A 25,487-nucleotide genomic window follows, 5' to 3' on the forward strand; every position below is an offset into this window, starting at 1 on the left:
ACACGTGCGAGCACTTTGCCAAATATACCTACATTGCTCCATCCGCACACACACACACCACACACACCACACTTCAGCTCTTTGCTCGCCTTTGATCCCCGAAACCTGTCATTTTACACCGAGGAAAGAAACTGTTTTTTTTTCTTTTTTTTCTTGCGTTACAACTAAAAGACGTGTAATGCGTCTTTGTTCCGAATCTTTATAAATGTCAGCGCGATGATATGGAATCAAAGTTGAAGCTTAGTGTTTGTAATTATTCAAAGCCGGTATCTTAATCTCACGCTGCTTTTGAAGTAGGGAAATGTTAAAGTGACATTTTGAGTTTAAATACTGTTAAAAACACTAGTGAAGCACTTAGCCTGATGGTGGCTGTCAGGAGAAAAACAATGTCTGCGACTCAACAGCTGTCAGGTTTGCTAATGATGTCCTGGTGTGCTGTCAATCTAACAGATGAACGGACAATAGTATGCCAAGGAGAAAATGCTCGAAACAGCTAATTGCTTCTTAGAGCTCACTCAACCATTCTGTAACTACTATGTGTTCACAGATGTCTTTTCCAGCTGCTGTTTCTTTATAAAACTCAAACACATTACAGGAGCAGCGCACTGACTTTCTTTATGAGTCTGTTTTGTTGCACATCAGGCCTTAATGATTATGGAGACATTATTACCGTAGGAGGAAGAAGACAAAGGGGCCGCGTGCAGGAACGACACAGCACCCATATATCTCCACCTTCAATATTCTTCACCTAATGTGCCCCCGCCATTTTGTTAATCTCTGCCAACTTGTTGATTGTCAGTTTTGAGACACATTTCTGGAGAGGAGCCCGAGAGTATTTGCAGCCGGACCTCTGTCAGTAGCGCCAAGCAACACAGCCACAAATTGGAATGTGGTACAGTTCTGGGAAAGTAGCCAAGATTTAAATTAGACAATAACCTCTGCTCTCTCTATATTGCCTCTCTTTTCCAGCTGCAGGCCTAGCCATTTGTTTAATACAGTCAGCCCTGTAGTATATAATAGACTGATATATGAGTCACCGCTCAGCAGTTTGTGCTCTTCAGATTTATAGAGATTGAACAACTGGCTGGTTTGTGCTTACTGTGGTCTTCGGTTAAGAATAACAGAAAAGACGCAGGTTGCTCACAAACTTGGAAAGGATTTAAAAATCTGTGTCTGGGCCCAAGAAATTTTATTTGAAAGTGCTTCCAAGAGGTAAAGAAACTCATTCTATACAGCCACACAAAGGCTAGCTACAAGTGAGATTCAGTTGGCTGCAGAACTTGATTTTTTTTTTTTTTGTGTGGACATTTTTAAAAGAAAGAAACATGTTTGTTATCAGTTGGGCCAAGCAAGTCACTTTGACAGCATTGTTGCTCTAGTCCAGTTATCACGTGGTTGAATATCTTTTACATGGTTAAATGTCATGCAGGAGAGCAACGCCTCCTTTGTGGCTTTTGTACCTGCGCTATAAATGTATTGTTTTTAATCCGCAAAATCAAATATATTATTTTCTGGCATTAGCAGATAAGAAACAGAAGACTGTCGCGTCCAGCACTAAAAGCTCTTGACTGTGCACATTCCCAGAGCCATTTATAATGAGAGTATTAGCCAGTAGCGGCACACGGGGAATAGAAAAATGCATTTGTGCTGGTAGAGCAATAAGAGAGGACTCCGCTCCCAGCAGCTCTCAATAGAGCTTTATGCGAATTCAAGTCCCAGGGCTCATAGCCATCTGACAAACCAAAAGAAACAGCTCAGCCATCACCATTATTGCCACCAAAAACAAGCCTGTTTCCAGTGGCAGAAAGCTGCTCTTCTCCTGTGTGACATTTAAACATGTACCTCTTAGTTATTAGCTTCCTTAACCCCACAGCAGCCTCTTGCTCCGTAGCAGAAGAATGGCAGGCGGAGCAGAGTGAGCTCTGGTTAAAATCCACACCTCTGATACCATCTTGAGTTGGAGTTGCATCAAAGATGCTGAGAGTAAACAGCCCTGAGACATGGCTTAGCAGTAAAAGCAAGACAACACCAGCGAGCCAAGCCTTTCTCATGTTGCTTCCTCAAGAGCTATGTGTGCATGCGGCACGGCCATTGTGAGAAAGCTACACCATGTTTCTGAGGCCCTCTCCATCTCCTAAGCTCCTTTGTGGCTGTGGGCCAATGGCTTTGCACCCCGCCAGATCAAAGATGGAACCCCATTTAGCTTGGGCTTTCTTTTAGGATTTGCTCTTGAGAGTACAGAGCGGGCTCAACGGCTAGGAAAAAAAAAACCTGATGTTGGATGTTGACCTGCTCAGTATTGAGACTGCTGGGCTCATACTAGTGGTCCATTATGACAAATGCCGACACCATCTTTGTTTTGGCAGCATTTGTGAGCCTGAAGCCTCAGAGAGAGAAAACCAGTAGCTATGGTGATGAACGGCCACGTATTTAAATCATATTGTGCAACGTGGTGGCGTTTGTTGTGGCTTTGGTGCAAAATTGGGGTGTTAATGTGAAGTCATGTGACTAGAGTTTACCCTTAAAATCTGCATTTATACATAAAACTGGATAATAAAGAAGACTTAGACATAGAGGTATTATTTTAAGAGAATGCGTATGTACTTAAAAATCAATTTAAATTCTGTTTAAAATGAGAATTATCCTATTTTTTTTTTTTTTATCTCTGTTGAAGAGTCGGTTCTCTCCTTTAGTCAAGACTTAACCAGCTTAGTGTTGCAATTGTATAGATACGTCCATGGTCCCTAGAGGACGAATGCCGGTGATTGAGATGTCTCTACGACTGTTGGATAGCTTATACACCTTGCACATATCAACTCAGTGTGTGGCAGGAGTTTACTTTTCACTTACTGACCGTTTCTCGGCCGTAACAAACGTATGAACCGATGCAGCAAACTCATCTTATCTCATTCACAAATACTTAAGAAACCCAAAGATCTTGCAAATGCTTTCTTCACCCTGGTCTGTTTGTGCCTCCATGTTATCGCTCCCTCACACCGTGTCTGTGCTGAATATAAATTTAGCCCGAGGAGCACGCTGAACGCACCAACCATAGTTTGCCTTTTACTGTCTTTCAACACTGCCATAATGACTGGGGAGCTTAAAAAAACATAATACATATTTGGTGAGCTGTGAAATCGCTTGTAAGTTTTTCCTTTATTTTGATAGTTAAGCTTGTCATTTTGGTTGGGTAGGCAAACTTAGTTTTATGCACCGTGACAGAATTATAATGTTCCTGTACCATGGTCTGAGTAATCTGAAGAACAGCGGCTCTGCTTTTCGCTTTGCTCCTGACAACCCCATCTGGGACGCATTGCTCTTACATTTTACTGACTTTAGTGAGGGCATTTAAAAAAGGTAACAAAAATGCGATTGTTGAATCTTAAATACATGTTAAACGTTCTGTTGTTCTGTCCACTGTTGGAGGCGAGCAGGAAACAGTCATTTTGTGGGAAGTTTGATATCCCTGCGAGGGTTTAAACAGTTCTTTCAGGTCAGTGTTTACTAAAGTAACACAAGCCACGATGACACTAGTTGAGGCCACAGTGGTTTCTGGGGGTGTGAGCGGGGAGATAATCACCGCACGGTCTGAACAACACCATCATCGGCTTGATCCAAATCTCACAAAAGACTTTTTCTCACGCTGGATCCTCTGCCCGTCTGCATATGTCCCACACTGAGAGGCGAAGGAAGAGGGAGCTGCTCGCAGTGAACTTCCCCTCGGTGCTACCTTACGTAGTTGAGAACTAGCAATCTTAATAGTGGAAGACAGTGCTGGGCTGAGGGAGTAATGATTTTAGCTTTAAACTGAATTACCAATCGATTCGGCCTGCAGATCAGAACACAGCTTGCGCGCCGACTGTGCGGACATGCTGTGTTGTGGAGTCGCTTTACAAATTGACTGCTGCACACATAGGAGGAAATATATCTATATATGTCAGCTCTGCGCCGCATGCGCAGCGGCCCGCTGGGCGTGAATAGGGCTTGTGATCACCAGAGAGGCAGCTGCAGAGTGTTTATGCTGAATTGGGTTGTAAATGAGAACGCGTTTGGTGAGGAGGACCTCGGGAATCAGAAGACGACTCTCTCAGATGCTACAAATAAGCCCGAGCAGGACGGCTAGAGAGGAAACAGAGCTGCTCTTTTTAGTGGTCCAGTCTGCTTCACTCAGTGAGAAACTCAAAGCTGGCGTTGGGCCAAGCTTTTAAGGAAATTGCATAAAATAATACACAGCAAATTACAGCGGGTTTCTCAGCACTGGAGGTTGGGTCTTAACTGTGGTGTTTTTCGCCGTCTTTTACGGGGACCACTGGAGAACATATTAGCACAAGTGTCATGTTCCAGAGAACACATGCTAGGCTGTGATTACTGGGCTCAGGCTGAACTGTAAAATCACTTGTCAGCAGTTGATTTGTCTCTGGAAAAGCCGGGGCTCCTGATTGAATTAGTTTGGTGGTTTTCAGTGGGGAGCAAGAATGTGTCCAATTTAGTTACCTGCTGACTGACAGCACCGATATTGTGACTTTTTGATCGTACTGTAAAACCAGACAGCTGAGTCTGCTGAAGCTGATTTGCAAGCACGGAGTGAAAGTAAGCACTCTTTCAATTTTGTGCTTGTTTTATATAATACTAAAAAATGTTTTTAAAAAAAAATGGTCACATTTTCCCAGTCATGCCTTCATTTAATCACCAAGCAGTGTTCGATATTTGGATAAAAAAATGTACGCACATTTATTTTTTCCCCCCTTTGAGATGGCAGCTGTGCTATCGGAGGCTCTTCAGTCTGTGGATTTTGCTCGTCCAGTTCATGTTTACTGATAAGATCTGTGTGGTTACTCCATCATAGTGGGTGTGAGAGGGGGTCATGTTGGTGCAATATTGTGTTCACCCTGAGGTTGAAATAATTTTGTTTGCTGTAATAGCTGTAAAACACCTTATTTCCCACTGGACATTCTTCCATACAAATATTCCTGCTCTGGGATTTAGAAGGCGCGGGGAGGGGCGTGGGGGGGAGAATCTAGCATCAAAATTACACTGGCTTTAGTTGGAAAAAATAAACCCATGATTGTTGCCTTTCTGCCTGATAATGAATAATCAAAACCATTCACGGGGATTCAAAGGAAAATCTCAGAAGTGTTATATTGACTGAAAAGAAAAGCCGTACTGTACATTTGATGGAAAAAACCCCTAGAAATCCATATCCATCTCATTCGCTGCAAGGCTGCTTGGTGTTTCTGTTCCGTCCGCCTGCGATCGCGCAGTAGACAGTAGAGTCTTTTCACGTCGGGATCGGGGTCCATGTAAGCTCTTAATTCTCTCCTGTTAAACAGTTATTGAAGAAATGTGCTGGTGGTGCAGAAGGGGAAATAAAAACACAGAGTGCCCGGCGCTTGCTCTGCCATGTAGCCATGTCTGACTCTTAGCGTGGCTCATGTTACGGAGCACCTTTAGCCGCGAATTCATTCTGTTAATAAAAGCCTCCAACCCCACAGCTATTTTAAAGCACCTCTTTATATGCCTTGCCAATAGTTCCCCTCTGCCAGAAGAGGCGAAGCCCTGAGTGTATGACTGATTCCTTTTTTTTCTTCCAGAAATGGGTTTAAGTGAGATGGTGGTTTCTTGAATGCATGTAACACCGCTACCCGGGCTGTGCCTATAGTGCTTTACCAGCAATTTAAGTCCACTGTGATGTGTTTCTTGTGTCCCTGTAGCATTTATCTACTGATGCCACTGGTCAGATTTCCCCAACTTTTCATCTGTGTCCATTTCCAAAATGGTTGTGCATGTGGGCACACACACGCACACACACACTTACTTGTTTGGCCCTTCACATGGCAGCCGCAGCCCTCGTCTAGCTCGTCACATCATTTTAATTACAGAGCCTTCATTGTCTGCACTGACCCATTTTAGCGTGCTCCCTTACCGTCAGCTGCACGGACCCTCCAATCACACTTAATTTCATCTGGCATTTGACTCAATCGGCACTGCCGCAAACATGAGCGCCGAACGCCACCCCCCGCCCCCCCACCTCCAACCCCCAGAAATGAATTGGGAATCACAATAACAATCTCCACTGCTCCCTGCTCCCGTCGTCCGCCGAGGCCTCCGGCCCCCGACGCGGCGCAGCTTTTAATGGCGAAGATTGATACCGGTGGCTGGGGACGTTTCTTGGGATGTTAGTCACAGTTCTCTGAGGAGATTTGAAACTGCTCTTAAAGGGCTCAGGAAACACTATAAAACATGACTCATGGAGACAGGGCCCGGGGACTTTTGCGCCGCTAATTGGCACTTGGGCTTAACTTGATTGTGTTTTCGCTAATGAAGCTAATGTGATTCAGATCAATGTCCGCGGTTCAGCCATACCTCGCCCGGTGATGTTTGTGCTAATGACACACCGCTTCCTGATTCGCAAACACTTGCAGTCCTGCGAAGTTGTCGTCCGCGTTACCCAGCGATGTGCAGCGTGGCGAGTAATTGAGCGGGGCGCGATTATTAATGACGGCAAGAAGTTTCGTGTGGAATCCAAAACCAGAGCTTCTGCAGAAAGCTCCTCACAGCTCGTTTTCCTTTGGTCAGATTTTACCGAGCAAATTCTCAGGGAGCTATTTAGAATGAAGAGTATTTGTCAGCTCACCCTTAAAGTCTTATTCCCATCCTGGGAGACACGGGGACAGAAGAAGCAGAGAGACAGCCCTGCATGAAGCCCTATCTGCCCCCACAATCAGAACAATGTTCCTGGTGCTTGAATAGAGAGGGATATCTCTGAGACTTCAATTTATTATCTAAGAGAAAACGGGGGATGGAGTAACACTTTTGAGATAAGCCCGCATAAGGTTAATTACTAGCTGAGTGGTTGACATAACCCAGACATGTCATGTCTAGGAGTTACACACAGCTGGGAAGTGAAGGAGCTCAAGCAATTGACAGTTGTTTTTCACCGGAGGCCCATGAGTCTCCGCGCTCCCGCGTCTTCATACATTTGTATTAGCATGTGTGCAAACATGCAAACCCCAGCGCTCGAGTCAGATGTAGTTTAGTGGGGCAGCTCCAGGTAACGTGGCACCGGAGAACGAGACAGCTCGAAACCACCTGCTCAGGCGACTGCTAGCAGAGTTCCCTCCTCATTGGTGCGTAACACTGTTAACATTGCTGCTGACTCCCCACTCTCTCTCCAGGGCATAGACTAATTAATGGATACCATTCGCAGTTGATTAGCGGCAGTTCTTTCGGTAATTACATTCGCATACTAACCGCACAGAAGAAAAGGAGAGCGGATAAAAAAAAACACAAAGGCCTAGAAAATATATTAATGCACTTCTCAGTTCACTCTGATCTTAATTTGTTTCCACTATTGTTTGGCTTCTGCTCTGATAGGGAGCCCCCCCCCCCCTCCGTGTCTCACTCTCTTCCCATCTGTTGGACTTATTCGTCAACCGCGGCATTTTAAGAGAGAGACTTTGTAATAAACACACAAAAGAGATCACCGCAGAGCTTTGTTGAAAATAGGTAAAGCGCTCTCAGCGGAACCTCGCGAAGACGCAAACGCATCGCGATTCTTTCTCCTCCGCGCTGTGTAGGCTGGCTTTTGCTCTCTCTCTCTCTCTCTCTCTCCCTCCGCTCACTCACACAGAGGTGCATTGTGCTCCTGGGCCCAGCTGCTAGCCCATAATTCTTCATTCTATGTCCCATTGTTCCTACCTGTCAGTGTGGTTGTGTCTCTGAAGAAAGGAAGTGGCTGCCATTTTGCCAGCAGGCTATGTGTGGGTTGGGAGGGGCAAGCAGTGGGAGGAGGAGGGGGTGATGTTGTGAAAACATGTTATTTCTTAGCAAAGTACAGGGTTTTAATAGCTCATCAGCTGCCAATGTGTCTGCACAGTCTGGCAACCACAAATTCACCTTTGTCCACATTGTTCTTCGCAGTCATTCATTTCCTATGAACTTGTAAACACTGCACAATAATGAACTTCCATGTGTTGCGGTAGAATGAAAGTGATTCTTAATTATCTTGCATACATTGTGTCGCATGTGGATAAATGTGTTTGAATTGTATCACCCACTTGCCATTGAGCCATAATGTACTCCACCCATATAATAGCACCCTCCACCTCCTTATTTCCCCTCAGTATCACCCCTTTCCCATAGGTTATTTGAAGTTAATAACCTGCCACTGCATCTTGATACTCGGCTTTGTGATGCAAACATATCCTTAATTGCCATCCCATAAGAGCTGAATAGCCAGAGCGGATTCTCATTACTCGGGTCTGAATCGGCCAGGGACTCTCACGTGCCTCTCGTCATGTCACAGCAATAATGGCAGAGTGGCAGAATGCGCACTGTGCGCGTAGAGAAAGGGGTTAAAGCAGTGTGCAAACATTCACAGCCGAGTGCGACCGTCTGTTTGTGTGACAGGTGTCCGTTACGAAAGTTGAGGGTGGGGTGGGGTTTTGGGGGGGGTGGGCTCGAGTTGCAAAGAATGCTGCCTGGACACAAGTGGACTGATTGTGTTTGTTTTTCCTTCACTTGCAGTTCCAGAACAACAACAACTACATGAACATGGCCGAGGCGAACGGCGCCCTGCTTGCAGCTGGGGATGTAAGTACGCTGTTTCCCATATTCAAATTTCCCATTTGAATGCGGAAAATCTAGTTAATGCAGGTAACATATTAAAGCTGACTTAAAAGGCTCTTTTAGATGCTGTGACCCGTTCATGCTTGTGCCAGTCAGGTCGATTTTTTTGTTCCTACTTCCTGCTTCACTTTCAACAATGGCGGCCGAAACTTCTGCCGAAATTTCGACGAGTCACACAAGTAAACAATGAAGCCGCTGGAAATACTAAACCGGAAACACGGCACTACCAAGTGGACAGGTCTGCGTCGCCACAGCGCTTACTTACGTGCGTCAGGCCACAGCACGAGGGTGCGTGCAGAGTCTACGCCGTCGCCGTACATGCCGTGCATCAACTTATCACAGAAGTCTAAACCATCTATCAGTGTGTCTCTTTTTATGACATCGTAAAACCAAAATAAAGTTTGCATCAGGCAGGCATTTTTTATATGTGTCCTCCATATACATTTTATTGCTGCCTTAGGTGGTTGAGGCATTATTTAATAAAAAATGGATCAAATGAGCAATATGAGCAACCGATGCCACAGACAATAAGCTCTATATTTGATAAGAAATATTCATGAGGATCAATTGTCTCGATCACTGGCAACATACTTTTGCTGTCGGGGGTGTTCGTCTTTGTTTTAGAACCCCCGACTTCACGGTTATAGAAAGACGGTCTCGGCTCACCCCAGGTTGTCTCATAGCTCCATCTGAGAGCTGATGTTAATGCGATCTGTCTGACTGCGCTCCGAGATGAAGTGATATCTCGCAGAGGCTGAGAGCATAAACACCTGTATTCTTCCTCTTTTCAAAGACATAATGAAAGAGCATAAGGAGATCCTATAGTGGTGTCTCTCTGATCCGCTCCATCTGTTTGCACTAAGAAAAAGTGAAATGTCACCCACAGTGTTCGGCGGCGGTGGCGGAGCTGCTGGAATAACTGCGTACCGTACTGTCACATTTAAAGAAAGAAGGGGGTAGTTGTTTCTCCGGAGGTATATAACCGCCTCTGTGAGCCATAGTGCTCCTAACAGTGTGCTAAATTTACCCATTTTAGTCCCCCTCCACCCACTCGGCTGCCCTGTCATTAGAGACAAGTGCACCAAAAATACCCGTCATCCTCTGTGGTTCAAACTGTCCAATCTCATCCAGAGATTGATCTGGCTTCAAAACCCGCAGCAAGGCATTATTGCACGACTCTAAAGTACTGAGATAGATGTCATTGTTAACCTTATTGTTTTCATTCATGTCAGCTGGGCAGCAGGGATGCAACTGTGACATTCAAGCTCCGGCAGCTACCCAGAAGTGTCTGGAGCGCGTGACCTCATGTTCATAAAGTGGCCGTTCCACAAAGCCGCAGAGTATTACAGAACGAGTCTAATTTTCCCCCACATTTGCGCTGAGTGGGCGCATCCCTCTGTATCCACGGGCTGCCGGGGCCCACTGCAGCAGAGAGCATTCAGCCCCCAGCTGTGAGGGCCCACTGTGGCAGTGAGGGGGAGAGGGGGGGGTGGGCTCTGGGGCTTCTTGATAAAAAAAATAAATAAATAAAAAAAAATAAAACAGCCCAGCTCATTTGCATTTTATCAAAAGAAACAACTGTTTCCAGTGTTGGGGCACAGATGGCATTGTGCTTAGAAGGAAAGAAAGACAGAGGAGAAGTCTTAGGCATAGATTTCTCTTTTTAAGCGTAGGAGTGCCCCAAGTATTGTTTGCTGCAACCTGAGCTAAAGTGAGATTAAAGTGACTTCCGCTTTGAGTTGTGAGGTTTCACACGATCACTATAACGCTATATTAATCTACTTAACATGTTGGGAGTTGTGTTGTGGGCAGAGAAGGAATAGAGTCTCTTTTTTGTGAGGATACATTTACGCTACCGCACTTGATCAGCTATTGTTTTCAAGGCGAGCGTGTAAAAATACACATCCTCTATTTTTACGATCATACATCTTACCCATGAAAGCTCGGTTTAAAACGTCCTTCAATTTGTAAGAGTAATCATGGGTTATTTCTTTCTTTAAAAGTCACCATATGTACGAACAGTTACCGCAGATATGTCAAAGCGAAATGTAAACCTGTTTGCATGTATACAGGGGGGAAAAAATACACGCGGGCAGCATGTATTGAGGTAAAAGGCCGTGTGTTTTTAATTCAGAGGAGCGTATCTGTGTTTGCTGTTTGGATGGCCTGTGTATCATTTACCTTATGCACTTAGAGGATGAGATAAGATGACCTTGGTGTGCCTGGTAAAGCATACATCCTAGCAGGGAAAGCTTGACTGCTTCCCTCAGGAAAAAGGATACTGTACACTGAGATTGTGTTCCACTCAGCTGTATCGCTTTACCCTCCCAATCAAATTAGAGTCATGTAATGAACTATAAATATGTAGAAATGGACTACAAATGATCCAAATTTGAAATAATGCTGATTAGGGGTGCCATGGTTGATGTTGTCATTTGAGTAGGTGCACTCTGGCTGTCTAGATATTTGAAACTGGATCCTCAATCCAGCCTCTATTGATTCGGAGCCCTATTATGGGCAGTAATTGCATACTGCTGCCTTTAACAAGTCTTGGTTATTGCATCTGTGAATTGCATTACTAGGTTTATTGAAGGACTGAGACTGTTGCCTGAAAAGCCTTTTCTTGCTCTTTGTCCTGATATTGAAAGAACGCCGTGGCGTCACAAGGATGCAATACTAGACGGGAGAATGAACTGGTAATTCACATCGCACCTCTTTGTAGGTGAACATTATTATAAGGACAGTTTAAATAAGGTTCTTTATAAATCGCCATTATACTAATTCATGCTAGAAGCAGGACTCTAACGATGCATCTTGATCATTGGTTCCTCCATTATTGCCCATGAAATTTTGTACAGATATCCTCAATAGTCTCTTGAGGATAAACCCTCATACCTTTGGCGATCCTAGAAAGCCCGAGTATCACTTCTAGTACTCTGCATTAATTCGATTTTGATTCAAAAGGTCCCGCTTAGTTATTAAAGAGTTTTTACAAAACTAATGTTGTCATTGGTTTCAGAGATGTGGGGTATTTCCACAATATTCCAGCATATGGCTTTGCTTTCGTCCAGCTCTTCTCTGTGGTCACAGTTTGGAAACCCAAAGCTGCCGCCTCACATCGCACATTCATTTTCCCTAATCCACTGAAATATCTCGACATCTGCGAAATGGATTGCACAAAAAGTTGGTGGAGAAAGAAAGTGAATAAATACCTAATGATCCAGGACACTCATTATTTCAAGTCACACAATGCAAACTTGAAAGCGATAAATTAACATACACAGTAACAAAAGAAAAGTTTATTTAAAGTAACGTATTTGCATTGTCATTGTGAGCATGGTAGTGCGCGGGAGTTAATGTTAAGCTCAAAACTGCGCTGTGCTGCCTAATAGTGTGTGAGGAAGTAATTATGGTGTATATGTGTGTGATAGACAACTTATTTGACTACATTTAACCGTCTCAAACGCTTCCATTTCACCTGGTATAATGCAGCAACTCTTGGTACAGGCTATTCCAGATTTACCGCCCCTCGTCAACATGAGGGGATTTCCCACACACCTGCCCAGGATGCTCATGATGCGTACATCAGGCCTCTTTGTTACAAGCCCTCCTCTTCCCCCATACCACTGAACCCTGCGGTTGCCAACGGAAAGACACACACACACACTACCCCCCACCCCCCACCCCTCTCTGTGTTGTGTTGTCCCTTTCCCACCTCGTAACATGTACATGCCTGCACATCCCAAGCCAGCATCTGGCTTGGCACTTGGCTCTGCTGAGCCTTTCAGAACAATTTAAATGGATAATCAGGCTGGTGATGTGAAGAAAGTGGATTGTGCATCTCCTAATCTCCGATCAGAGCCCCCTAAGCTGCTCCTGGTGCAGAATTAGACTGGCTTTATGTGAAATGACACCAGACAGTGTGCAACACTGTAACCCTCTCCGGGTTCCAGTAAAACCTGGCACCTCTTCCCCAGGGAGGGGGCCTTTTCTGCACAGATGGATGACATCTTCCAATATGAGACCCAAACTGCATGTCTCCATTATCTGCCCCCCTGGTGTAGATGTTAATTTGTATTATCACTAACAAAGAGAGGCGATGCACATTCTCTGATAGCAATCTCGTTTCATCTTCCCTCCCCCACAGTCAGATTTTGTTTTCTCTATCCTCCGCTTCAGTGCTGTTTTTGCAGATACCAAACGACTTCCCTTCTCCGAGAACTGTATATGTCTGTGTTTTGCTTAAAGGACAAAGTGAGGCTTGTGCTGTTCTCCTACAAAAGTGGAGCTGACCTCAGCCAACCTCCCTCTTTGACATTTGTCTCACACTTCTGGCTTAGCTCTGTAATTCAGGCCACGATGCACCAGGACGAAGGATCCAGTGGCCTACATAGTTGCGTCCTGATTTACCTTACACAATGTAACACCGCGGGAAACCTACTAACATCAGCAAATAGCATCCACAGTGGAGCAAGAGTAAGAAATGTAACTTAAGTTTGTTCCTGAAAAGATTCCCTGCTAGGGCTTATGTTGCAAGTATTGCAGTCTGAGCAGCGCATTTGACTGTAGTGGACAGGATCAAGACTTTTGTGTCGGGAGATTTTAATGTGTGCCAGTGTCTTCAGATACATGCTACATGATATGATCCAGATGACACGGGGAGCGTATATCTGAAGGCTGCCGTGGCGACTGACCCTGCTCCACAGGGGAAGTGGAATAAGATGGATGAAGACTGTGATGATGAACTATCTCCGATCCTTTCCATGTGCTACTGGAACTTTCTGTCCGTGACTTACGACAGTTTTGTTTTATTAAGCTTATAAACAGACACAGGGTTTCGATTCACATGCCGCCGAACGGGCATTATTCTGAATTCTCAACTTGTAGAGGTTTGTTTTAAAATGTATTTACTTTTGAGTGGACCGAGGTATAATATGACAGCGGAGGACTGCTAGTAAATGGTTCCTAGTGAGGGTGCTTGTGATTTATTTTTGCACTCTGCAAGCCAGAGACCTGGGCTGTGATGAATATGACCTTAGCTCCTTCTGAAAGGAGAACTGATTCTCTGAAAAGTGAAACAGTGTTAGGCAGCAGGAAGAGAGGAATAAAAGGGTAGAATAAAAACTCTATTAGCTTCCCCTGCCAGTGGAATTCATCAGCGCTTGTCGGGACAGCTGCCCTGAGTAGGCAATGAATTAGTTTCAAGTGTCTGTGTGCTAAAGCAAGCAAGGGGAACATTAATACTCCCTAATCAAGGTCTGTGTTGGCATATTCCCTCCGTTGTCTCCCTTCTGTTATTCCATCCTCTACCAGAAACAGAGCGCAGGGTTGTTAGCTTTTATGTTGACCAGCGTTAGCTCTGCCGACCGATCTTAGGGCTGTTAATATCAGGTTTATAGGTAACTTCACCCCTGCTCGGTTAGAAGTTTTATTCCTATGTTCAAACTGCCTGTAACAGTATGACGCTTTACATGTAAGCAAAATGCTATAATGTTGTCCATTTTGATAAGGATGGGAGAACTGGGACAGTGAGAAAGTACACTTTCAGGGAGGCTTATTTTCAGACAGCAATGCATAATCATCTCCAGGACTCACTATCCCGCTGAGAATTAAATGCGCTGTGCGAAAAGGTGAATCGGCATATTGGAGATTCATCTGTGCCCGTTGGAATGGGCACAAACATCATTTTGCACCTGTTTTTGTCCAATTATTTTCATGCCAGGATTGCCTGGGAAATATCAAATAGCCGATGAGGAAGCTGGAGGCAGCTGAACATGCAAACAGGGCCGTAAAAGTGACCCAAGGCCACGGAAGTGGTGCTGGATATCAACGTGAAGCTCCTTTTCTTTTTTTTTGTCGCCTTCAAACATCGACTTCTCCAATAGCGCTGGTAGTTTAACGCGTTTTTAGCCGCAGCACCGCTCGGTGCTGAAGCAGTTAAAACCATGTCACTTTAAGCAAGAGAGCTTTGAAGAGGTTTCAGTAACTTAGCAGCAGCAGCAGAAGCAGCAGCCAAGCCCAGCACCTCAGACAGCATGCTGCTTGGCCCCGCCGAGTGGTCATTGTGAGGGTAAGAATATTTTGGCTTTCCAGAGAGAAGCTTAATGCAATGTGCAGATGAAAACAAGACCCAAGTAGGTGAACAGTCCCATATCCAAGAAGGCACATAAGCAAATTAAGTGTGACCAAAAGCTTTAATTCGAAAGGCAGAAGGATTAAGCTGTTTGATGAGCAGATTTAAGGGTGCAGGCAAGGGGAACAAAAAGAAACACTTCTGGCCAAGCGTAATAATCTTTGAAAATGTTCTTTAAACCCATCTCCCTGTGACGTGTATTTTCACTGCACTTCAACCCAACATCTTCCATCCCCAAGATTAAGGGCTTTTATCATGTATCCTCTCTCTCCCGTGATTGCTGCTTGATATTTTTGCTTTTGACGTCTTCTTCGCCACTCGCCTTTTTTTCCCTTCTTTTTTTTTTCTTCCACAAAGTGGACTTTAATAGGTTTAGGAAATGTTACATCTTGGTGCACTTACAGACAAGTGTATTACCACTCTACTGAAACACTTCCTCACTTAAACAAAGTCTTCTGATTTAATCCCTGAAGGTTTCCTTCCCTCACGTTAGACGAGGCCTCACCTCAGCAAATGCTTCCTGGCTGTTTTGCGTTGCTGGATTTCACTACATTCTTTTTCTTTTTTCTTTTTTTCTCCACAGACCTTTCATACGCCCAGCTTGGGAGACGAGGAGTTCGAGATTCCTCCCATTACACCTCCACCTGAGACGGAGTCCGGTCTTGGGCTGTCGGAAGTGGACTCGCCGTTCCCGGCGATGCCGGAGCCCCCAGCTCCGCACAGGGGTCACTTAATCCCCCAGTTCCCCCCACAGAGCCTAGACCTGCCCTCGATCACCATCTCGCGCAACATGATGGACCAAGAAGGACTGTCTGTCAACAACGGCCAGCCTGTGGTGAGCACTGCTTTGCACGTACACCGATAAGCCTCAACATTAACACCGCTGACAGGAGAAGTAAATAAAATCACCTAAACCAGACCACCCCACAGCAATGACACACCAACATTCTGTTACCAGACACCACAGGACGCCCTCAGAAGGCCCGCGTCCATCCTCTGATGAGTCACAACTGTTTTTAAGGCACAAGACAGACCTATCAGGGAGGTGCATATCACGAGTAAATCAAGCCCCTTATCCTCATTCTTCTAATCTACACCAGTGCTTCTCTTGTCCCTCCCATGAAGCTGCAGCTCCAGATGTGATTAGTCACAGTGTATCCAAAGTGAAAGATATGATTTAGAAGCATGTACCGCTGAAGACCCCTGATATCAGTTTTTAAATGAGCCTTTTTATTGAACCATAATGTCACCTTCACAGTTTTCGTGCACCTCCCGTTGTCAGCGCATCTGGCACAGCATCTGGCCTTGTTTACAACACAGGAGGTATATGATCACATTGAGTAAATGTCATGATATTATGTTACTTACTGTGCGGATTTTCCCTTTTAAAAAGCCAGCGCATGGATGATCCCCCTCTGTAAGGTGAACAGATGTGAATAGATCACAGGTGTTCGAGTACAAAGCGCATTCATCCCCGGAAGGACGGCAAAAAATGGAACCCAAAAGTGCCACAGTTTCACATGCTCATATTTAATTCATGTTACCTCCAGAAGCCCTTTCTGCCTTCCCACCGCTGCAAAATGCTGGAATCGCCTCAGCCTAATGTCACGCGAGGTCCCCCACAAACGGCGCGGCGCGTTCGGACAGTGGCAGCGTAGTGTGGAGAATTACCCTCCCAGTACAGTCTTGATGAGCGGACTTTTAGCTCGGCCTTCCATTCAGACGGTACGGATGGCCAAACATGGAAGAGCAGAGTGAAATAATGACGTTCTTTATGTTGATACTGTTATGTGCTGCAGATTGTCAGATTGTTGTCTCGGGGTGGAAAAAGGCATTTTCAAATGCCACAATCATAGAAGCACTGAGGAGGAAAAATGGAAATGTCACTGGCTGACTAGTTGTCTCACGGACCTATTACAAAAATGGAAGATTCATTTAGGAGGGAAGAAATGAAAGGACAGAGGCATGCGGGGAGAGGTGATGATATTGATGCGGAATTTGCTTCGTGAGTCACAAATCACGTCGCTCCGAGAAGAGCTACCATTATCGTTATTATTAACTGCGTGAATAAATGAATGTGCTTTAGCCCCTTTGCCCCTCCTTCCCTCTGACACATTTGTTGAATCACACTGATATTACAGATATTTATTTACATTCCATATGGGAAGGGGCTATAAAATTTTACAGCTCTTTTTCCTGCTCCCATGCTTCTGGCATGTGAAATAATTGCAGCTTTTAAAATATCTCTGCCGCATACAGTAAGTGAACCCCAGAAGGCTTTTTGCCTAAAGAATTTTCATTTCATGGTCAGTTAAGCTTTCTGCATCTGGAAGAAACGGAACCTTGACACAATTACATTCCTGACTGTTCTCGCGACTTGCTGGAGGATTAGATTTGATTCTCAAACATTATTCCTCTTTAACACCATTTGCATGGCTCATGTCTCTGATTGTGCGGAGACTCTATTAAAAAGTGAACGGGGGAATGTGGGTTTCTGCTCCTTGCCTCGTGGCATTGTCGCCCGGCACACTACTCACTCGTTATCAGTCATCGCACATTGTACCGCAGGAAGGCTCGTGGTGGCCCTTCATTTTTCCTGTAAATGGGATTGATCCCCAGAAGTCCTGTGACAATGCCTATAGAAATTCTATTCATCTGTGGTTTTATCTTTGCTTTGAAAGGAGAACTCTTAAATGAGATAAGTAACAGCGCTGTTTGCGGCGCATCCCATATACAGAGACAATGATTTACGAAGGCCCTAAGAGGGGTGTTTTGTCATTTTGTCAGCGCGCTGATAAAGGAATGACAACCTTATATACATGATTACATTCTGTGTTATTTGTTATGGCTGCAGGGGCAAACAAATAAACCGTGCACTATTGCAATTACATTTTTCATCAAGCCACTATGCTCATATTTCCCAAACACTTGCCTTGGTTTTCCCCCTCTGTGTTAGCTCACTGGTGGAGAATACTTATGTGTGTGAAAGCCTGTCTCTTATCAGAACTTAATGAGAAACCCAACCGGCGAATATACCTGGGCTATTTTCAAAAGCTTCTTCCATGTCATTGCGTTGCCAAGTGTTCTGCTAATTCCTCTCCCCTTAATGTTCAGCGTATGTCTTGCAAATTGGCCGCAGATGCCGGGCTCGTACAAAGAGAAATACATTTTTTCTCAGCTGCAGTGTGCCTGGCAAGCCCTGAATCTGAAGTCATTATTTATTTAATCTGCTCTCCTAACAAGCTTCTGACTCTCATTTTTGTCTCCCAGCATGTGTCCTCCTGATTTGTGATTGAGTCTCAATAGTGCCAAATAGTACTGGAGTCAGAGCTGCCAGTGTTGCTTTATTCACAATTTCTTCTCGATTTTCTCCCTGCCGCACAGCGAGGGTCTCTGGGTTCCATTTCAAAAAACACCTGGTGCCTCTGCCACATTTGAGTTTTTTTTTTCTTTTTCTTGACACATGTAAGCATGTCCTGAAATTGGGCTCTGTGTCCTCGGTGATTGGATTCGAAGCCAACAGTAGTCAACTGGTTGTAGTAGATGTTAAAATCAATATTTAAGAGATGTGAGCGCTGCCGTCTTGTTGCGTTTACCACTATGCAGCGACGCATTGTGTATACACATATATATATTTTTTTTATTTCCAGCTAGCTGTTTCACATGTCATTAGCTTTACAGCAGCAAAGATATGCTGATGTCTAACAGTGCGTTCCGGCCTCGTGCATCAAGCAGAATGAAATTGAAGCTACAGTTTATAGTCTGTTGTGCAGATGATTTGATATGTGTCGATACTGTGTACCAGTATAATACCCTGAGCTCTGACTGGTCAAAAACCACTATACCCCCGAATCAAATGGAAAGTGTGAGCGCTGTTGCAGAAAGCATGTTTTTCTGCACTTCCCTCTTATCTCCCTTCCAAGCCAAGAAGCAATGACATGAGTTGTACATCAATTTAAGAGAGTGTTTTTTTTTTTTTCCCTGCTCTCTTTTTTTTTCTCTTTTCTTTCTCGACAGACAGCTATTGTGACATATTGGGTCAGTCAGAAATGAAAGATATTCATGCAGGCATGCAATACTTGTAATGAAGTCTCAGCTTGACCTTCTGCATGATTGATTCTGTAATTTACTTTTCTCGGGCGGCTCTCAAACTGAAATGATGTCATGTTGGACAAGTTTTAAATACCCATAATGCATCGGGAGAAATGGTGGAAAAGGGCGTGTGAGGTGTGTGTGTGTGGGGTGGGGGGTGTCAGCGGCCGTTCCAAACCAGGGGGAGGGAATCTATTGGCCTCGCAGTCCGAGAGGGGAGGAGAACGTGGGGGGCGGAGGGTGGGGGTGGGCGGAGAGAGATTTGTTTTTAAGTGGGGGGTTAGAGGTCGGCGGGGATGATGGACTGAGTTTGTACACCACAGGGGGAGAAAGAGAGCGAAGTGTGTTTGACTGAGACAGGGCAGGGGAAAGAAAAACAATTTATCTTCGTGCTATTATAGCCTTTACCGGCATTCAGAATTCCATTTTTCTCATTTGGCTTAAGCGCAGACTTCGGCAGGTTGCTGGAAAATGGAGGAGAAAAAAAAAATAAAGCGATGTACCCGTTTAGAAGCCGAGTAAAGGAATATGTGCAGAGCGCTGATAAACTATCTTTAATAGGACTGACCTTTCATGCTGGCGAAAGTTACTGGGGGATTCATCCTTATAATTACCATATAGATGATTTTACCCCTCTCCTGCCATGGAACATTTCCAAGAGCTCTGGCATTGATTGAATGGAAATTGAACTTGTTAACATTCTTTTCAGCCTGTTACAGCTTGGTGCCACTGTTCATAAATTCTCCACAAATTCTGATTTTCCAATATCTTTAAAAACAGACCGGGGCCTGTTTTCATTGACATCGGTGTTGAGATTTTTATCACTCGGCGAATGCATAATGTTGCGTTTAGAGTCCCGCTGCTGTGTTTATTGGCCTGCGTTTATTGTGGAAAGGGTTTCACACATTGTCAACAGTCTGTTATTTTTTTTTATTTTTTATTTTTTTCCCCTCATCTGCTAGTTTTCTGAATTCTTTATGTGGATCCGTGTGGAGTGTTTTCTGCGTTAGGAGCGGCTGAGGCCAACAATAATGTAACACACGCACGTGTACACACAAAAAAAAACAACAACATACAAAACAAGCCATTTCTTCTTCTTTTTTTTCTTTTTTTTTCCGGCACATTGTTGCCGGCGTTATGTTGTTGCCAGGTTCCACGCGAGGAGCAACACAATGGGGAATATTACAAACCGCATTTACATTGTAAAAACCTTCATTGATAAGAGAGTCCGATTTGTGTGTGCGTCGAGGTAAAACGTGCTAAGGGGAGCACATCTGGCCGCTGTGCACTACAAGATAAAGACTTTGACTATCAAAATATCTAGTTAGATGTGTGCTGACAATGCCGCAATCAAAATGCAAATGAGAAAGGCAGGGGGACATAAATAAACATACAAGTAGTACAAGATTCATATTCACAATCAAGGCAACTTAGGATGATTTCCTTGACTAGCTTGTTATTAGCCGCTATGTTTTCATTGAAATCAGACATGCTAACAGCTAAATTGCCGCTCAAATATGTGGTAAAAGACGATATTTAGCAGGCTGTTGAAAGCGATATAATGAAGTGTCTAACGGTGGTTATTAGCACATGTTTGTTTTTTATTTTTTTAATGAATAACAGTTCAGTTTGAAGCCATTTGGAAGAATTCACCATATTCCGAACAAATGGCAGGACGGGTCGTTGCTTGAAGTCAAAACTGCACCAGAAGGATTGGGCAAAATTGTTATTATACAGATGGCCAAGACTAATGAGCTCAGTGTGTGTATCTTTGATGTTCGCAGCGAGCAAGGAGCAAACGGCGAGCCACCGTGCTCTCCGTAATGAAGATGACAATAGCACTTGGAACGCGGCGCGTTGCAGATATGTAAATCACAGGCGTTTGGTCGCAGGCTTGTTTATTGCAGCTTTTATTTGCAAGGTTCCCGTGGCTGAAGAATCACAACAATGTGTCTTCCATTTCTTTCCCCCAACTTTGCCTCACCTTCTGCGGGAGCCCGCTTGCACATGTAAATATAAATCCACTCTCACTTCATAGATTGTATTTATGATAAGCAGCAGACATGGCATATGAGAAAGAAATGGATTGTAGATCCAATATGTTTCTGTCTGAAATGGTGTTACAATATTGTTTTTGAAGACGGGCATTCATAAGGTTCTTTCAATAAAGCCAGGTGCGTGGGTTTATGATGTGTTGATGTTGGGAGAGATTGAGTTTGTGCCGCTGAATACCAGATGGATGTACCCAGGGAGAACAAATCACCTTTTCTGCTGTGTTCACGTCCCCTCCACTGTTCCATGTCGGCTCCGCTGGCTCTCTGATCAGTCTTCCCTCTGGAGAGCTGGCAGGCCTGGTAATTTCACCCTCACTGCAATCGATGCAAACATGTTGCCTGTAACTTCTTTAAGACTCTTTCAAGAGCGGAATGTTGCGCGGGGAAAAAGTGGAAGAGAAAATGTTATTACATTATGCCCTGGGTAGTAGATGGGGGGGGGACTTGTCCAGAAGTCTTAGGATTCATACCTTTGGCTGGATGATTTATGGAGCTGATTGTGTAGAAGTAATTTTTCCCTCTTTGACAGTCAAACATGATGTATGAAAGGTTCCTCTTTCACAGAGGTATAACCTTATAAAACGCACACATGCTCAGGCATGTAAGTGCACGCACACAAACGGTGCCTCTTCTTTTTTTATTGTGGTATTTGAAGCTACATACCAAGGTGTGAGTCCGCTCTCCCCCCACGGGGACTGGCCAGTCTGAAGTCACACATTTCCATACAATTGAAATGAATCAACAGAGCTGTGCAGCCATCTATTGCTGCCTTGTGAAGTTGGCTCCTCGGGTGTCCAGATAATTTATCATGACGTGTAATAGAGACATTTAAGACCCGGGACATCGTGACATGTGATCTGCAACATAACAATCCACCGAATCCAGTGACACAGTTTCTGCCCTGGTGAAGGGTTCATGCAGGTTCATGTGTTCCGCACTGAGTAGATCTGTGCAGACAGACCCTCAAAGGCGGCGTCCAACCACAAGAAAATCTTAATAACTGATGAATAAAATGACATTAAATTCATATTTTCTTAACAAGCCCTATTGCTTTTGTGTCCGTTTCTGTTCAGAATGTGGGAGGGGCTCATCTACGTCAGTACCCACCCAACCCGGCCATGGTGATGAAGTCCATCATCAGCATGAACAGCCCCAACGGCATGATGTCGCGGAATCAGCTGACCACCATCAACCAGTCCCAGCTCAACACGCAGCTGAGCCTAAATATGGCCGGGCCCAACCTCACCCACACCTCCCCGTCACCGCCTGCCAGCAAGTCTGCCACGCCCTCTCCCTCCAGCTCCATCAACGAAGACGACCAGGACGACGGCAACAGGGTGAGACGGGCAACGGGGCTGGACTTCTGTTAAAAAAAAAAAAAAAAAAAGAAAAGAAAAGAAAAAAGCTTAACTGCAGGAAACTGACATGGGAGATTTTTGTATCTCAACTGTTTCCATTGTTTCAGGTCATTGGGGAGAAACGACCAGCCCCCATAGATCCCACAAAGAAGCCCAAGACTCCGAAGAAGAAGAAGAAGAAGGATCCCAATGAGCCCCAGAAGCCAGTGTCGGCTTATGCTCTGTTCTTCAGAGACACCCAGGCCGCTATCAAGGGTCAGAATCCTAACGCCACCTTTGGAGAAGTGTCCAAGATCGTGGCGTCCATGTGGGACGGTCTGGGAGAGGAGCAGAAGCAGGTACTAGAAATGTAGCATTCAGTCACCGGAGACCCAGGTTCAAATGTCTCTAGTGTTCTTTCAGTTTAATGTACTCCATATTGCTTTAAGTCATTCTCCTCAGCTCTGAATAAACTATTAAAAAGAGCTGTGCTTGTCCATTCACACATTCCTTTGTATCATCATCACAGGTTTACAAAAGCAAAACAGAAGCTGCCAAGAAAGAATATTTAAAAGCCCTGGCTGCATACCGTGCTAGCCTGGTTTCCAAGGTGAGAAACTGTTCTCTTCACCTGAAAAATGTGTCAGTTTAACAGAAACATGAATTAAAATAGAGCTCTGCGGTTCGTATCATGTACTGTGAACTTATAGGTGAAGTGTAATGACAGAAAACAACAGATGCAAGAAAACTGCCCAGTACGCCTATAGATGGAGGATCTGGTATTTTTCAGAGGTGAAAACTATAAATCATTTTTTTTTTCACCACCTAGGCTGCAGCAGAATCGGCTGAGGCTCAGACTATCCGCTCAGTGCAGCAGACCCTGGCCTCCACCAGCCTTTCCCCTGGCCTGGTGCTACCTTCACCCCTCAACCAGCACCCCTCCATGTCTTCAGCCTCGCAGGCCCTGCAACAAGCTCTGCCCCGGGCCATTGCCCCAAAACCTCTGCAGATGAGACTAGGGGGCAGTCAGATTGTGACCTCGGTCACGGTTTCCCACCAAAACATGTCCCCCGGGATGCCACCGCAGCTGCTCGGCCAGATGGGCGCCGGAGGAGCCATGGTGGCGGGTGCCCAGTCCACAGCGGTGTCTCAGATGAGTCCACCCATGCAACCGGCGCAGCAGCATGCGATGCAGCAGCTCCAGCAGCAGCAACAGCAGCAGATGCAGCAGCACCTCCAGCACCATCAGATGCAGCAGCAGCAGATGCATCACCAGCAGATCCAGCAGCAGATGCAACATCAGCATTTCCAGCACCACCTCCAGCAACAGCTGCAGCAACACCACATGCAGCAGCAACAGCAGCAGCAGCAGCAACAACAACAACAGCAGCAGCAGCAACAGCAGCAGCAGCAGCAGCAGCAACAGCAGCAACACATGCAGCTGCAGCACATGCAACTGCAGCATCAGCTGCATCAGCAGCAGATTCAACATCTCCAGCAGCAGCAGCAGCAGCAGCAGCAGCAGCACCAGTCACAGTGTTCCCCACCTCAGCACTCTCCTGGTACACCCCATTCAGTGGGAGGCTCTGCGTCACTCGGCAGCCCCCAGCCAGCCCCGCAGCAGCAACCACACCCCTCCCAAATCCAGGCCCATGCCCAGGTCCTGTCCCAAGTCAGCATTTACTGAGCCAAATGGAAATCCTATCTCAAAGAACAGGAATAGAATAAAAGCATCCTTTCACGTTGCTTTTCTAAGTTGCACTTAAGAAGTGTGTAAGAGTTAGAATGTTATACAAAGAACTTGTCCATTGTTATAGACAGATATGCACATGCGTGTACAGGAGGAAACGTGTTAGCTGGGTTTTTTTGTCTATAAAATAGGCTGAGCTGTGACAGAGGCCTGTTAGGGCGAGCACCCAGTGATTGTTTATTTGTTTGTTTGTGAGGTCTTTCAGTTGTCAATTTGAACTGAGCGGGCACACAATATGTTGAAAGACGTGTCTCTTTCACTGTTTTATTTAACAATAAAGCTTTATTTATGAGGCCAGAGTTGTCAGTTGAGCGCGGCGGACATTCGGACATTTTAAATGCGATTCAAAGGATTTTTATCAGCTCTAGCCTGGACTCAACGACTCGCAGGATCCTCGCTGGAAACCAGTAACCCACACATCAGTCTTTGTTCCCACACCGGCCAGTATATAGAAGACCTTCTCTACGCCCACTTTTCTGTTTCATTCTTGCAGATGTAACCGCTCAGATCATCACGTGGTGGAGGCCTGGTGATATTTGAACACATTTTAACCAGTGTCACAAATGCAGACGGCGTCTTTGAAGAACGAGGGGAACTGAAAATATAAGGTTCTGCGGATGAACAGACTGAGACAGAAACTGCCATAAATCATTCATGTCATCACATCATCAAGCTGTAGCTGTAATCTGCTGTACATGTTTTGTAGAGCGGGGAGAGAGGACTCCTCCTTTATCCAGTAATCTACCCTCCAGACAATTTGCCCAAAAGCGTGTAACTGGCGACACTCCCACCCGCAACCCAACCACCCCCCCCAAAAAATTCTTCTTTAATCTATTTGTTTTTACTCCAGATGTTTAACAGTTAAATTATGTTTTTATTTTGTGTAACAAAGGGGATATTTTATGGTAAATCCAAATTTCCCGATCAGGGCAGATGGTTTGGGGATTGGGGATGTATTTTTACTCTGCTCCTTGATACTGTCATTGTTTTAAAAAAAGAAAAAAAAAAGAAAACTAGCAGAGCCGGTTTGTTGCACTGCCAAAGCCAACTGAAAAGGCATCGGAGGTATTTTTGCCAGCTGTACAGAAGTCCCTGGGGAAAAAAAAAAAAAAATAGAAAATGTTGTACATTTTTCATATCACCTGTTGTAAAGTTTTAATATGTGAGGCTTTAATTAAAACATTGTTAAACGACCTGTGGATTGCTATATCACATAGTGCATTTCTGCTCTTTTATACTTTTTTATGAGTTACAATAGCAGCGATTCCTTTTGTTTGTATTTTGCTTACAAACCAACTGCATTTGAAATCTGTCCATGGAGTGAAAGCGTGTCGGTGTGGGGCTCCCGAAAGGTTGTTGTCGGCTCGCGACAGGAAAAAGGAATTTAATGTTGGAGACATTCCATCACTAATATGATAGTAGCCATAATTTTGTATGAAGTATTATATATTTCTTTGTGTCTGTTCAAAATTAAAACTATCAATCACAAATAT

General features: G+C 44.8%; 1 protein-coding gene across 1 annotated transcript in view; it reads left to right on the forward strand.

Moving 5' to 3' along the window:
• Positions 1-25,486, forward strand: part of tox3 (TOX high mobility group box family member 3) — a 38,524-nt gene extending 13,038 nt beyond the window's left edge. Inside the window, exons 2-7 of the mRNA XM_047581332.1 lie at positions 8,527-8,592; positions 15,345-15,596; positions 21,981-22,244; positions 22,373-22,603; positions 22,774-22,854; positions 23,074-25,486. Of these exons, the coding sequence (XP_047437288.1) occupies positions 8,527-8,592; positions 15,345-15,596; positions 21,981-22,244; positions 22,373-22,603; positions 22,774-22,854; positions 23,074-23,931 (1,752 nt within the window). The 3' untranslated portion in view covers positions 23,932-25,486. The remainder of the gene's footprint in view (positions 1-8,526; positions 8,593-15,344; positions 15,597-21,980; positions 22,245-22,372; positions 22,604-22,773; positions 22,855-23,073) is intronic.
• Position 25,487: the final 1 nt, after the last annotated feature.

Source organism: Mugil cephalus, chromosome 3, assembly GCF_022458985.1.
Source record: "Mugil cephalus isolate CIBA_MC_2020 chromosome 3, CIBA_Mcephalus_1.1, whole genome shotgun sequence".
NCBI classification, from domain to species: domain Eukaryota; kingdom Metazoa; phylum Chordata; class Actinopteri; order Mugiliformes; family Mugilidae; genus Mugil; species Mugil cephalus.